We start from the raw sequence: 15,199 nt of genomic DNA, 5'->3' as shown, positions 1-15,199 counted from the left end.
GTACAGCAGCGCTCCTTTTCTTTCCCGCCTCTCCTCATACGCGTCTCCTTTGTCTCATTATTTCATAACAGCTTGTGCGTTGCTCTATATGTTTCATGAACTAATATCCCTGAAATATTATAATATTAATATGATTAGAATTAATATTATAATAAATAATATTCCTGAAAATGTAATGCAAATTGTACAGCATATATATGTCCATTTTATGTTTTTTAATGTGTCATACTGTATAATGGTCAAACTCACTAACAAAGAGGTCATTTTATGTGTATCTGGAAGTACTTAGAGGTACTTTTTTTGGAGACGTCCTCTTAAAAAACAGCCAGTATCATCACAGCCTCGTTAAAATGATGGGATTTCATGGCATGGGAATGTTCTGAGTATCAAATCAAATGTTTTCAAACGACTAGTGCTCGATCAGTATTGACTCACTTTTCTAACACTCATTAAAAAAAACTATCCAGTCATGTTGTTGTGTAATCTCACTTCAGTATCTACTGTACGCCACAGTACAGACACCTTTTATGTGGAACTATGGGACAACACAAAGACAGTGTATAACACCAATTACAATTACGACTTAATAACTATTGATCTTAATGTAATAACTGCTCATAATAAAATCCAATTCAACAACTTCATACATCATATGCATTTAATACATTATGCTCATCTATTACATTTTGGGGCTTTACATATACTACACACTTCGAGCTCTAACAGTACTCTCTTCCCTGCAGTGGAGCTCTGCCTATCAAGGACTCTGTGGTAGACTGTGCATCTCCGGTTTACCAGGCAGTGATCAGGCCTGGAGAAACGAATCAGGATATGTCTGAATGGGCTCGTCGTGCTGCAAACCTGCAGTCCAAGAGCTTCAGGATGCTGGCCCACATCACTGGCACTGAATACCGTCAGTACACTGACTCTTCCTTACCCCCTTTTGTCCTGTCCTACCTCCTCTCTTGATCTTCTCAATACTCATCTCTGCTTATCCTCACTTCTTGTTCAGACTCAGTTATCATCTCATTGATGGTTATCGTCTCATTAGGTTTTTGTTCATCCTTACCAAATGTCTATTGTGTATTTCCACCCATGCAGTGCAAGACCCAGATGAGGAAGCCCTGTTGAAGTCGAGGTAAGAACAAGATGCAAGGCAGCCAGCGGAGACTTCAGGAGGTTACTGGTCACTGCCAAGAATAGTCCTGCACATACAAAACAGCACATCATTTTTAAACTTAAAGTGTTAAATAATTAGCTTTAGAGGTGCTGGTAGTCAGATTTAGTTGTACTATGTAGTAGTACTTTTGGACAGAGCTAGGCTAGCGGTTTCCCCCTGTGTCCACTCTTCATGCTAAGCTAAGCTAACCAGCTGCTGGCAGTAGCTTCCTATTTACTGCACAAACAATAAGAGTGGTATCAATCCCATATAACTAAATACTGAACTATTGCTTTAAAAATGTGATTAAAAGTGTAAATATCACCTGCATTCCACACCATCAGAGAGAAGTTTGAGTCAGAGGTGAAAGGGCCCCGCTTTGCCAAGCTGAAGAACTGGCACCACGGACTGTCTGCACAGATCCTCAACGTCCAGGAGTAAAGAGGGGAAAGAGAGATGAGGAGGACATGTAAAGGAAGATATGGACAAAAGCGCAGGAGTTAACAGGCAAGAAGGGATAAATTATATAGGGATAAAAAAGGAACAGGAGGAGGAGGAAACTCCTCAGGAATGTGAGATAGTGTTGTAGCCTAGATTAGTATGTGAGATACTAACTGTTAGCGTGAGAATGCTATGTGTTCATAAGCTCGATTATTACCTGTCAAATGTATCTGTCCGCTGCCAAGACCTGATCTCACATTTGGGTTTTTCTTTCTTTGTTTCCTGTTTGTTTGGGTTCTGTCTCTCTTAAGTGAAAGAGAAATTGTACAAAAAAAATAAGTATTCAAATGAAAATGCAGCGCTGATAATGTTTCTTTTATCACATTTAGCACATTCAAAAACATAGGAATTTTAAGACTAAGCATGCTTGTTAGGAGGCACACAAAGACAAATGCACACAGAGATTTACCTACATGCACAAAAACAGTATGTAAAAAATGCACTCAAAAATGTACTTATATCAATGTGAATAAATGTTTTCTTAAAACCATACGGCTGAGTGAACTGTTATAAACTCAAACAAATTGAATAAACATTTCACTCTCTATTTTGGGACTCAAAAACTGAAGGCATGGTGTCGTGTCATAATTGATAAGGACATTCCTCAATCAGTATCATTTCCTGTCATTTCTAGTGCCGTTGGTATGGCACAGGGGGTGTTTTGACTTTGCAGGGAAGAACATCATTCAGAAAGAGCATCTGATGGGTTTTGACAGAATAATATGACTGTTTATTAGCTGGTGGCAACATAGACAATGACACAACTATGGTAGCAGGGTTGAGAGCTGAATATTACTGCGGCTGCATTCTCAAAGTTTGGTTTTCTATAATGAATATATGACAAAAGAGAAACATTTTGTGATTGAACATTCAGCCTCAGCATGAATTCTAAAGAACATTTGTAATGTACAGAGATGATAATCCAAAAGATCTATGTAAATGTAATGCAATGTGTATTTATTTTATAACCTAGGGTCTTTTTGTGAATGTACCCGAGTCAAACTTTCGTGTAAAAGCATATTTAGGACGGAATCGCCACTTTTAAGATGTACACCAGATGTATCACCAGGGGCTCTACACATGAACTACACCGGTGCACAAGGGATATACTAAATCTGTGGCTACTTGTTTTGATATCGACTCGTTTTGACTGCCGAGGTGGTATCGGCCGGAAACAACAAGAGCTATGGTGAGTTGTTCAAAACCTTTCTTTTTAGTAAACTCTGGGTACACAAACAATGTTGTCAATGCTTTCGTTAAGGTGTAGAGCCCCTGGCGATACTTCGAGCAAAGTTTCATGTTGTGTCGAGCCTTCTTAGTGTTTTAAAAATAGCTATTTTGAGGCTAGCATAAAAGTGCCCCTAGGACTCCAAGGCCATTTGACCAAAAAACGAAAATACGGTACATCTTAAAAGTGGCGCTTCCGTCCTAAATATGCTTTTAAACGAACGTTTGACTCGGGTACATTTACAAAAAGACCCTAGGTTGCATTTTGGCGAGAGTTGCGCTTTAGGTCGCATCTGTTACAGAGTAAAAACAAAAGTCACATGGAAAAAGTCCTGATAAACTGTGTGAGAATAAAATAAAAAAGGCAATAAATTAGCATCACTCTGGAAAACATATAGGTTTTCATGTTCTAAATGCACACGTTCATTGGTCCAGTGTGAAGTACAACAATGCAATACAATGAATACACCATTATGGGTTAATGTTAGCATTATTGTACCTCGGCTAGGTTAGAAAAGAAAAGAAAAGATTGCATCTACCTTAATTAAACAGTGATTTAATGCACCACCCGGTGACCAGGTGCATGCTGAGTGTGGCTAACATAAATGCTAAAATGTTCATTGTGGATCCTCCAATTGGATGGGGTATTCGGAACAAATGGAGAGGAGAAAGCTATACATCCATGGGAGAGAGGGGTAATAGATTTCTAATTATAAAACAGGTAGTCTATATCAACGACGTTCCACTTCCAGGATTGTTCAGGTGCCGCCAGAAATTCCGCTGGATGTACCTCTTTTTAGGCTGGTTGTCCCACACCTTCCACGTTCAGACCCTCCTCCACAGCGCTGTGAAGGAAGGTCTGGCAATGCGAGACTAAAACAGGTAGCTTAAATCAAGCATCTGATTGGTTCATAGCTGTGATATCATAACTGTATAGGCCTACAATGGCTATGATTCGAATTGTTTTGCACAATGAGTAACACTCCACGTCTGAGAAAAAACCTGCACACACACATGACACAGCTGGTAAAAAAAATCTGCCAAGTATCCCTTTAAGTGTACGCTATATTTAGAATATTTTCACCGCTGTAACTTGCCGTCAGACAGCCCTTTTCGACAGGCAACTCAAGCCATTATATACGCTCTTTTCAAAGCTACCAGACTCCATTGAAAAAAACATTTACCTTGTAAAAACGGGAGTTGCTTTTCTACTGCTACCTCGATCGATAGTAGTTAGTTGTGTTATTGTGTGCCTTTCTTTAGCATTAAGCAAAATAAATAGTCTGTGCTAGCTGCTAGTGTAGGCTAACGTTACCTGTGCTGCATTTCATAGCAACCGCTGGTATGTGTGGCCAGACTAGGAAGGCCATTTTATTGTGAACATGATTATTTTTTTTAACAAAAATCTATTTAAATTGGAATGTGACTATAACTTTCATATCATACGTTTTATAAAAGCAATAGCTCACTTTAATCTGTGACATGTTATTATATCACAACATACGGATATGAGCAATTGCCTAATTAAATCACAGCTAAGAGACGCAAAGCCTGTCGTGCAGCCATTGCTTAATAAACACCGATTTGCTAATTTTATTTATTGTGTTTTTCATTTATTGTATTTTATTACAGAGTCAGACTAATGTTAACTATCCTGTTCTAGGCTGCAGTGGTGCAGGTAAAGGTATGCACCTAAAGGTTGGTATTACAAATGCAATCCACCAAAAAACACAAAGAAGAAGAAGTGATCTCCAGTGGTTGTGGATTTATTTACCTTCAGTCAGGTGTGTGAGGACTTCTGCTGTTTGTGACTGTCTCTTTCAACTCAACGTGTTTAAAAACGTTGTAGGAGCACAGTGACAGAGAGGCCAAATGGACTGGTTATATGTTTAGTAGATTGTGAAGGACTCTGCAGTGCAGAAGACAACTTTCATAGGTAATGTAACGTTGTGTGTGTGTGTGTGTGTGTGTGTGTGTGTGTGTGTGTGTGTGTGTGTGTTGCACCCGCCACAGTGTCCAGTTATTATTTATTGTCGTTATTTTGTTAAATTGTCTTGTTGTCTTTTCTGGTTAATTCTACAGAAGAAGGCAGTAATTGATAATCAGTTTTATGCACAGGCTGCAAGGTGTTTTATGGAAAAGGTATGTATGCATTCAGTGGAGGTGAACCTAAATTACTACATTTCTATTTCAACTAAGTAGGCCCTACATGAAAAATGGCAACATGTGGATTGTTAATTTTTTTCATATTGTTTTATCAACTAGAGACTCAAAAGCTTAAGTTGTCGATTAAATAGTCTTTTGCATGTCTAAAGAGAACCATCAGTCAACAATAATGCTATGTCATGATGTCGTATGTGTCAAGGCCACCAGAGGGCAGTGGGATTCTGTACAGCCAGATTGAAAATATGAGACGTCCTCCTCTCTGCAAACTGCACTGCTCCATATATATCATGTTACTACTCAACTTCGTTTTATCAGGTATCGGTATGGACAGAATGCAAAAAGAAATAGAGTTGCAGCATCTTATTTTTATTTGTGTTGCCAATTATTTTACTCAGCGTGCCTGTTTTTTTTTATTATATAAATGAAACAAAAATGGAGCTGTTGTCTTATCAAAACTATCGCTGGAATTTCTCTGCTGCCGAGTTGGCATGTATGGGAGAAATGGGATGATGGAGGAGGAGGAAGAGGATGAGGAGGGCAGTTGTGACTCAGTCAGAAGGAGATGACAAAGCATTTTCTCTCCTCCATACAAGAATACAAATGGCTGTAGGTGCTCTCTTTTTCATTTTTTATTCAATCCAATTCAATTAAATACATAGAAAATGTGATATACAGTACATGTAGTCGGTATCAGAAAAAAGGATGAAGGAATCATTTTGGGACTAGCTGTGTGATTACAGACCACGTAACAAAATCTCATATGATATAAAAAATAAATAAACTTGAACTGAAGCTCTGCTGGTTATGTAACAGTGCTCACAAGCTCAGCATCTAGAAAGGTGTGTCAAGAGCAATCTGCCAATCAAAATACGCAGCAAACAGCAAGCCGGTGGCTGCATTGAGCATGAGTGAGAATCATCAGGAGAAAGATGGATGACAGGTGGAGGTGTGGCTGAGGCGCGGGGTTGCAGCATGACTTGAAAATGCTGCAGCATCCGTCCGTCTCTACTCCTCCTCTCCATCTTGTGCATACCGGCTGTTTCCTCCCCCCTCTTTCTCTCAGTCTCCGTGCTGTAGCCCTGCTGTGCAGTCCTCACAGCCCTCTGTTGTAGCACCAAAGGGAGGAGGAGCCACCGGCACACACACACCAGACACTCACACAGACATACACACTCTCACATCATCTCTTCTGCACACTCACTGTAAGCACCAGCCAGGCCCGTTTGGAGCAGGGGAGCCCAGCCGTCTCGTCGCCCAAGATGGATGTACTGATGAAGGGGTTCTCCATGGCCAAGGATGGTGTGGTGGCCGCCGCAGAGAAGACCAAAGCCGGCATGGAGGAGGCAGCTGCCAAGACCAAGGAAGGGGTGATGTATGTAGGTATGTAACACATCTTGTCTGTGGAGCTGCACCGAGTTGTATTAAAAAAGGAAAGTGGGTAAGTTTTGGGGGAGATGCACTCGTCTTTTTGTTGTGGGGTTGCATTATGTGCTTTTTCACCATTTGAGGTGGGGTCCTATGGGTGCCAATGTCTGGAACACTTGTGAGAAGCGTCAGAACCGGAGGCAGGAGGAGGAGAAGGAAGAACAAAAGTGGGGATGGACAGAGCACTGGAAGGATACTGCTGCATGACTGGTGCAGGGCTAGAGGGTGGGGGTCTGAAAGAGTGAAGGATAGACGGGAGTGTGGAGGGGGAGTTAGATGGAAATGGAAAAAGTTGTAATTGGGTAGCAGGACAAAAGCTGTTTTAGGGAAAAAAGAATAAAAGAGAAAGAAGAGAACAGAAGAGAGAGAGAGATTCTGCAGGATCATGTGATGGAGCTGCCTCAAGCTTATATCACCTTTCTTATTTTATTGAATGATTTGTAGAGCAGGTTGCGAGGGACGTCTGGCGATGGACTCAATGCAGCGATGAAGTCTCCAGGGACTTATTTTATCTGCCCTTTTTAATTTACAGAATAGAGTTGGCCTACATTTAATAGGATTGCCATGCATTTTTTGAGGTATATTCACAGATATTTTAGATAAATAAATAGGTAAGATGCATGTATAAATTCACAATAAAGATGCAGGTATGAGGACAGACAGAGATTTAAAAATTTTAAAATGCTTCAGATGCTTTGTAGTCACGCTGGGGTTTCCTGTACTTTTATATTAGCTCAAGCAGCGAATGCGTCACATCTCAAGGTTACCTCGAGTACCAGGCTTTTAGGCCGCCTGAGAGGGGAGGGGCATTGTAAAAGTGGGAGGGTGGGTGAGGAGTTAGCAGAGTGGAAGTCTTTATCGTCGTCTACAGTCGGTCCCTTCAGCACTCTGACTGACCGTCACACAGCAGCTTCAAAATCTTAATCATAATGATGAAAATGGGGGGAAAATAGTGTGGGAGGGAGGTGAGGAAGACAGGGCAAGAATCACTTGAGCACTGCAGCAATTTGCTCTCCCATCACCCCCCTCCACCCTATCCTCATGTTGATGCAAGAGTGTGTTTGTGGCGTTGCAGTAGCAGGATTTGTCTGCCAGTGTGTGCTGCTTTGATGACTAACCACCTTCCTCCCCCCGCAGCTCTTAAAACAACCCCACCGCCAACCCATCCCAGGGAACGATGGTGGGATGCAGTGGGAGAGACAGAGAGAGAAAACAGGGAGAGAGAAGGGAGGGGTATTATGTCAGAAAAAGCTTTGAGCTTCTAGTCTCATGGCTCCTGTATGAACAGATGGAGAGGCAGAAAGAGAGAGGCAGTTGACATGTAGTGATGGAGGGATGATGGAGGTGGAGGGATGGCACTCACTGGAAAATGAATGTGGAGGGACTGAAAGATGGAGAGAAAAGTAAGTGAGGGGGAAAGAAAATGGACATGCAGATCATAGGGGGAGGGACAGAAGAGGGAGAGAAGATGTGATCGCTGAAGTGAGGAGGGTCGATGGCACCAATAAACCACTGTATCTGCCTGCAGCAGAGTGCATACGTCAGCATGTGAATGTGGGTACACACTGTATCAAGGTCTGCACGCCCGCTTTCACAAACAGGCCAAACCTGGACTGACAGCTGTGCTCTGTGATTAAATTAAAAAAACACGAGTCAGTGAACACAAGCTGCCACAAAACTTATTTTTATATATTTTATTATGGAATTTAGTTTTGTGTTTGTATTGATGGTTTAATTTCTGGTCATCAGCAGAGATGTACCTAATTGCCCACACCCCTTATTAATTACAATTTATGTTTTCTACGTATTTGTGGGTATATGTAGTAAGTCAGTATGCATGTGAATGTCTGCATATGTGATATCTTTTACATTGGTTAAAAACATGTAAAAAATACAACCATTGACAGGATTTTTCAATTAATCAGGGATATGTCTGAGCTTTTATCACATAAGGACTCCTAAAGCACAAATCCTCCTTTAAAAAAAAGACTAAAGCCATATATTTGCACATCATTTCATAATTGGGAAAAGCATTCACACACTCTAATCCGTGCAATCTTCATTTATTGAGACAAGCTTTTTTTATCTGGATTGTCATTTCCTATCAGGATTATTTCAAAATGGCTTTCGTGTTCTGGGTTTATGCTCAGCAATGTCCTGTGCATCACCTGGACAATTGCATTTGCTTCTGTCCAAATCTTATTTGATAATTTAATTTACACGTTTATACATGTACACACACACACACACACACACACACACACACAATCACCACAGGTTCACATGCAGATATTCACAGTGACACTCAGGTGGCTCCCTCTGTTGCCTGGGAGAAAGAAGCTGTGTCATTCCTGTGTGTGTGTGTGTGTGTGTGTGTGTGTGTGTGTGTGTGTGTGTGTGTGTGTGTGTGTGTGTGTGTGTGTGTGTGTGTGTGTGTGTGTGTTAGGCTGTACTGCAGTACTGCTCAGTACTCAGGCACGTGGCTCATGTAGCACAGGGAGCGTGAGGAGAGATTGAGGGAAGCAGGAGACAGAGAGTACGGGTGGATGCAGGATACAGTTAATGGCAGCATCCATGCAAAAGAGGGAACCGTCAATGTGCACGAAATCATGTTATTCCGCAGATTTATTCTTCCTTTCCTTAATTAGTTTCTACCATCCTCCCATTATTCCCTCTCATTTCTTAGAGCAGACATTTCCCTCCTTCTACCCCTTACTCTAGCAGATTATATAACCACAATTTAATCTGCTTGGGATCATACTATAATGAGCACAGTTCTAGTGAGCAGAGAGGGAAATGCAGAGAGGCTCTGCTGTTCACAGGATGTTTTCCATAAAATTATGAATTCAACTAAGCTTTATAGAGCTCTTTTACACCAAACACTGAGTTCTCATGTTGAAAGGGAAAGATATTAAACAATATAAGCAGACAAAGAAAAAGGACCACATTCTCTTTTAAAAACTAGGGAAACACATCAGTCACACTGAAAGGACGCGGAGTCTTTAAATGTATTTTTAGAAAGAGCAATGGATACTGTCAGCCCGACACTCTCAAAAGGATATGTGAAAGTCTTGAGGGGAAGCAGCAGCTAAGAAATGTTTTTTTTAAGAGAAGGATAAATATGCGTTAGGAGCACTTAAACTTCTATGATGTTTCTACAATTGTGGCAATTAAACTGTACAAAAATGCATATCTAAAAATGTGTTTTTCAAAGTGAAAGTAAATTAAATGGGTGAAACCTCAAAACATGTTAATGTCATAAGCAACATCCCATTATTACATTGATCTAATAGCCTAGAAGTGAAGCCCTTTTATGATGTTTAGGATTAATATCAGTTAATAAGCATTACGTTTATTTTTAGACAATTTAGACAATTTATTATAAGACAAAAAATAAATACAAAATAAATCAACAAAATAATGAAAATATGCATGCATATACAGACTATTCAGTGAAAGCCATAAAAAAAACATAAGAATTGTAAAATATGTCATTTTTCTATTAAGTAGGAAACACTGAGTGATTAATGGATATGAATTTGATTGTATCTCTTTGATCCTCAGGCAGTAAGACAAAGGAGGGAGTTGTGTCATCAGTAAACACAGGTAAGTAAAGCTGTGTACCTGCTAGGTATTAATGACTTCCTTACTCATAAATAGGGAAATATATGTGTTTTATCATAGTACAAAATTTGAGTGTGTTTCAGTTTCACTAACAGTCCCCCACTCTGTGTCTCAGTGGCCAACAGGACCGTAGATCAGACCAACATCGTTGGAGACGCAGCGGCGGCCGGGGCCAACGAAGTGTCACAGGCGAGCGGGGAGGGGGTCGAGAACGTCGGCGCGTCGACTGGGATGATCAACCAGGTCAGTTACCATGGTAACGCTGGGTTACAATAGTTACACCCATAGACTGTATAATAAAACTATGTTACACTATACTAGACCATCAACTGCCTCCACAGATACATGTCAGTATGCAGCACCGTGAAAAGATCTGAACTATAATCAATGCCTCTCTAGTCTCACTCAGTGCTACGGAGGAGGATCTGACTAGTCCACACAGCCTTCCGGGATGGAAATAAAACGTGCTCTGGTTTATTGGCATTTCTTTAAACCAATCACAATCGTCTTAGTCGGTGCTATGCGCCGAGCAGAGCCACGGTGCCTCTGCAAAATAGCCTCGGGAAGGAACTTGTTTTGTGTACGTTCAAAGGTTGTTTTAGTCGTTCAACAGCAAACTCAGATTGGACAGATAGTCTAGCTAGCTGTTTCGATTACCCTGCAGAGATCTGAGGAGCAGTTAACCATAGTCCTCATAAATCGATCAGAGTTTAAAATTCCAATACAAAGAAAGTGTAAGGTAACAGACATCCGCCGTCAGATCAATCCCGGAAGTAGAACGTCGTGGGTATAGACTAATGTCTCTCCAACAAGCTCAAACAGACTCGTAGGTCCAGACCATAGTCAGATTCAAGTTAAATTCTGCCTGACACTAATATTGCATGATCTTTAAGACAGACAATGTCAGCCAGTAGATAGAGCTGTTTCACCATATTAAACACAGAGAGCTGCAGTGTGTAAAAAAAAAAAAAAAAAGTCCTTTAACCAACTGATATATCAAAGCAGTGCTAAAATTGAAATAAACATGCAATGGTTCTGCTCTTATTTTTTAGGATGCATTTATTTACTTACTGAAATTCTAGATGAATAGAATAGAGCTGCAATCAATATCAATTAATTATTCTATTTATTTTGATTAATTCATTATTTCATCTATAAAATATTGACAACATTCTTTTTTGTCATTCTCTCTTTTTTATCAACAGTCCAAAACCCAAAGATATTCAGTTTACAATGATATTGATTTCTGAGACTGATATTGATATTTTGTTGTTTTTTGCCACATCTATTAAAACTCAAATTTACCCAAAGTTACATTGAACATTTTTTTTTTTAAATTTCCTGAAATATTTGTTTAATTTGTGACAGTTAACACTGATGGCCCTTCTTCTGCTCGTATGCTTTGTTGTCCTTTTGTCAGATGTTAGATGGCCTTACATCTAACTTTTGTGTCTTTCATGCATGTCTTTAAAATAGTTTTTCGGTGTCTTGTGTGTCGCTTCTTCTGTTATAATTCTGTGGCAGTGCTCCTGTCTTGTGTGTTGTTCTGTGTCGCCGTTATTCTTACCTTTTGTTGTTTGTGTTGTTTGTGTGTCTCATCTGTGTTTCCCTGATAGGAGGAGCCTGTATACGAGGTGCCTATTGGACAGAGCAGTGTGGGGTCATAGGTCATGCTGGGGTGGTCTGGGGTGAAGGAGAGACAGAGTGGGGATGCTCTGCATGCTACATGCTACATGCACCAAGTTTATTATGGATGCCTGTACAATCTAATCCAATACACCTAATAAATCTGTTTTTTCATGCAGAATTATCATGTTTTAAGGTAGGATTAACTGCAGGATTTTTGTATTGGATTACATTAAATGACACAAGTGTACCCAATAAACTGGTAACTGTATTTATATTAGCTAACAGCCCACAACAGACTAAGTGAGCGTCAAGAGGGAAAAGAAAACACAGAAGCTGCTGTGATGCTTCCTAAATTAAAATGGACAATTCCTGCAGTATTTGGGGTTTTGAATAAAAGCTTCCATTGACTGTATAAAACATAGACACACACAATGTCTTTGTGAGTAATTCACAATTTTCAACCTGAATATTGCAAACATTTTCTTTTGACCTCTCATATGCTCACTCATTTGTGTGGTTTAGGCAACAATGATACTAAAAGTCTCCATTTCTAACCATGTAGCTCCCCTGTTTAGCGTAAAGTGACATACAAGCTCTCTACATCAGCCACATCTCCAGCACGTCAGATAAGCCAGTAAATATATTCATGGCATGTACCAAAGTTACTCTGCACTGCTCATGCTGAACAAGGCCTGTGCACCTGGAGTCCATCACTTTTACATGCTGTATAGCTCTAATCAACTAACTGAACCCCCTGGGAAGTCCTGAGCATGATAATAAGAGTTGAGTCAACCCTGCAGCATGGTCTTTGTAGTCTTAACTGCTTTATTTTATCAGAGCTGGAAGCGAAAACGAAGCCATTGGTGCTTGAGGCTCTCCACCCTGCCATCAGCTCATTCTTTCATCCTCTCTACTCCACCTCTTTTGTGTCAAATTTGTTCTCACTCTTCCTGTTTCCTCTGGCAGGGAGAATATGGAGGAATGGAGCAGGGTGGGGATGGAGGAGAGGTGAGAGAACAAGTTAGACGGCTGCTGGGATTAAGCAGAGCGGATCATTTATAAGCAGCAGCTCAGTCATATCAAATGATGTGTGACACTTGGCTAAGTGCAGCAATATTATAAATGTGGAAAGACACTAAATACATTAACACCCATTGTGATTCTTTTTCATAACTTTATTCAGGTATTTTAAACATCTTGCACTTTCTTCTACTGCATTTAGATTTCAATTTTAATACATTCATTTCATCTAACAGCTGCAGAACCTGATTACTTTAATCCATATTTTACATGCAAAATTAGGATGAGCTTATAAATGCAATACATTGCTATAGGTGAAATAGTGTATACATTAGTTTAGACTTGAAAGAGTACTCCACCGATTTAGCATTGCTGACATTGTCAGAGTCAACAATGGATAGTTGAAAAAAGTCTGATCATAGGACAAAAACACTAAATAATGATTTTTTTTTACGCTCTAATGTCATCTAGTCAAATGTTAATTATATAAGTGAATATGTGAACTTTTATTTATGGACAAAATGTAGTGATCCTTTAACACTCTGAAAGAGACCATTGTTTAAGGAGTGCTTTCACTTTTGATATTGAAGCACATTTTGCTGCCAATATATTTTTTTTAGGGCTGTCAAACGATTAAATTTTCTTAATTGCGATTAATCGTTGAATTTCTATAGTTAATCGCGATTAATCGCATGTTTTATCATATGATTAAAATTCTATTATTTTGCATTTCAGAACAGTTTTTAAGTACATATTAACAATGGAAAGGCATTCTTACCAGTGTATCTTGATTGGGAATCAAATGAATGCAAAGAAAGTGACTTTATGAACTTGATTTTAAGATTTGTATTTGTTTATTATATATTTAATCTAGTCACACATTTGAATTTAACAACAACTTTGAATGCACCATGAGGCTGTAAATTACCAGTTTCTTTGAACGCACCTGTGTTTTTCCGACAACAGCAGCTGCAGATTGTTACATCCCGGTGTTGAATCCTCTACAGTGAAATACAGTCACACTTTACACCGTTTAGCGTTAGCTGTCAGCATTGTAACCGTGTTTAATCCAGCTACTAGCTAGCGGTAGGCTAACGTTAGCTGCTGTCGAGTATAGTGTTAACTAGCGTCACGTGCAGCAATGTTTCTGTTGCCTGTAACGTCTGTTTCAGAGCATCAGAGAGAAGTGCAGACATATCAGTGGCACCAGAATGAGGCACCGAAATCCGCGTTGCTATTCCTGCAGCAGCAGGATGTGTTACGAGGAAGTACGGCAAAATAGTAGCCTGTTAGGCACGATGCAAAGCCGAGTGAAGTGAAAATAAATTAATAAATGGCGGCATGCGATTAATACGATTAAAAAAAATTAACGCATTATGCTCGACCCTTAATCGCATCGCGATTAACGCGTTAATGCTGACAGCCCTAATTTTTTTGTTTTTACTTTTTAGGATTAATTAATTTTTTAGGATTAATGAAGTACATTTTGGGAATGCAGGACTTAAAAGGGGTACACCAGCAACTTACAAAACATATAGTTATACTATTTCCTTAACCAATTAAGATTTTTTTAAATAAAAAATATAATCACATATTTGTCCTTCTTATCAAGTTGTTTTAATCTATGATTGAGTCCCATCCCTTTAATTTCACAGAATATAAAAAAATCCACCAGTGCACAAAGAATATATCTATCTTTAACATTTGCTGTATTTTATAAGCAAATTATATATTTTTTAAATGTAAAATGTTAATCTGAGTAACTACAGCTGTCAGATAAAAGTGGTGGAGTAAAAAAGTACAATATTTCCATAAAAGTACCCTGAAATTGTACTCAAGTGCAGTACTTTAGTAAATGTATACTTAGTTACTTTCCACCACTGCTTAAGATGAGTGAACGGATCTTGATGGGTATAATATCTGTGGAGTGCCCATTTAACTTGTAATGTCTTTTTTATTACATTGTGGTATTGCTATTTTTACTCTCAAATAAAGTATCTAAATATGTATTCAACCACCGACATCATCTTCCTCCTTTCCTTCTTTTCTTCCAGGGGTATTAGTCGTCTTCAGGACCTCCCCTCCCGTGCTCTCCAGTGGTTCCTTGCTCCCCTCGCCTCGCTGTACCAGACTCCAGATGTTCAACATATTTTTTTGTGACTTTACAGAACCAAAATCAACTAAAACAGACTCTTCCGGATGCCGCACCTCAGCACCTATCTCCCCCTCTGCCTCCCCCCCCAGCAGCAGCCCTCTGCCACCTGTCCTCACCCCATCTCCTCCCTTCTGATTTTCTGCAGCCTGTAGCTTTTCCTCCACTGCCGTCTTACCCTCGCCAAACCTGTGTGTTAGTGTCGTCCTGATATGAACCCTGGTGTTGTTACAGTCCCCCACGCCTACCAACCAATAGGGAAACCTCACACACAAACACACATGTACACACAAACA

The 15,199-nt window shown here is 39.8% G+C and overlaps 2 protein-coding genes and 1 long non-coding RNA gene across 7 annotated transcripts in view; 2 read left to right on the top strand and 1 right to left on the bottom strand.

The window, feature by feature from the left end:
* ldb3b (LIM domain binding 3b) overlaps nt 1-2,228 on the top strand; it is a 13,667-nt gene extending 11,439 nt beyond the window's left edge. For all 3 annotated transcript variants that reach the window (XM_035997745.1, XM_035997744.1, XM_035997743.1), the window contains 3 exons: nt 744-913; nt 1,102-1,138; nt 1,504-2,228. In XM_035997745.1, coding sequence (XP_035853638.1) covers nt 744-913; nt 1,102-1,138; nt 1,504-1,600 — 304 coding nt within the window. In that variant the 3' untranslated portion in view covers nt 1,601-2,228. The remainder of the gene's footprint in view (nt 1-743; nt 914-1,101; nt 1,139-1,503) is intronic.
* LOC116061277 overlaps nt 1-11,814 on the bottom strand; it is a 25,266-nt gene extending 13,452 nt beyond the window's left edge. The window contains exons 1-2 of the long non-coding RNA XR_004107685.1: nt 11,804-11,814; nt 3,061-3,067 (exon numbers count right to left, since the gene is read on the bottom strand). This is a non-coding gene — a long non-coding RNA (uncharacterized LOC116061277). The remainder of the gene's footprint in view (nt 1-3,060; nt 3,068-11,803) is intronic.
* Nucleotides 6,054-15,199, top strand: sncgb (synuclein, gamma b (breast cancer-specific protein 1)). Of its 3 annotated transcripts, XM_035997746.1 has the most exons (6): nt 6,054-6,433; nt 10,043-10,084; nt 10,218-10,345; nt 11,719-11,736; nt 12,698-12,739; nt 14,806-15,199. In XM_035997746.1, the coding sequence occupies exons 1-6, from the start codon at nt 6,313-6,315 to the stop codon at nt 14,812-14,814; spliced, it is 360 nt and encodes a 119-aa protein (XP_035853639.1). In that variant the 5' UTR covers nt 6,054-6,312; the 3' UTR covers nt 14,815-15,199. The 3 variants fall into 3 exon arrangements, with proteins under 3 accessions (XP_035853639.1, XP_031171225.1, XP_031171224.1); XM_031315364.2 differs by lacking the exon at nt 11,719-11,736 and having other exon boundaries at nt 6,064-6,433; XM_031315365.2 differs by lacking the exons at nt 11,719-11,736; nt 12,698-12,739 and having other exon boundaries at nt 6,062-6,433.

This window comes from Sander lucioperca, chromosome 22 (assembly GCF_008315115.2).
Source record: "Sander lucioperca isolate FBNREF2018 chromosome 22, SLUC_FBN_1.2, whole genome shotgun sequence".
Classification (NCBI taxonomy): domain Eukaryota; kingdom Metazoa; phylum Chordata; class Actinopteri; order Perciformes; family Percidae; genus Sander; species Sander lucioperca.
The sequence above is the reverse complement of the archived record's forward strand: the minus strand, read 5'-3'. Positions and strand labels throughout refer to the sequence as shown.

Coding starts and splice junctions, on each gene's coding strand:
- sncgb (XM_035997746.1), top strand. CDS start 6,313: ATGGATGTACTGATGAAGGGGTTCTCCATGGCCAAGGATGGTGTGGTG. Junction 6,434..10,042: donor GGAAGGGGTGATGTATGTAG/GTATGTAACACA, acceptor TTTGATCCTCAG/GCAGTAAGACAAAGGAGGGA. Junction 10,085..10,217: donor TGTGTCATCAGTAAACACAG/GTAAGTAAAGCT, acceptor TCTGTGTCTCAG/TGGCCAACAGGACCGTAGAT.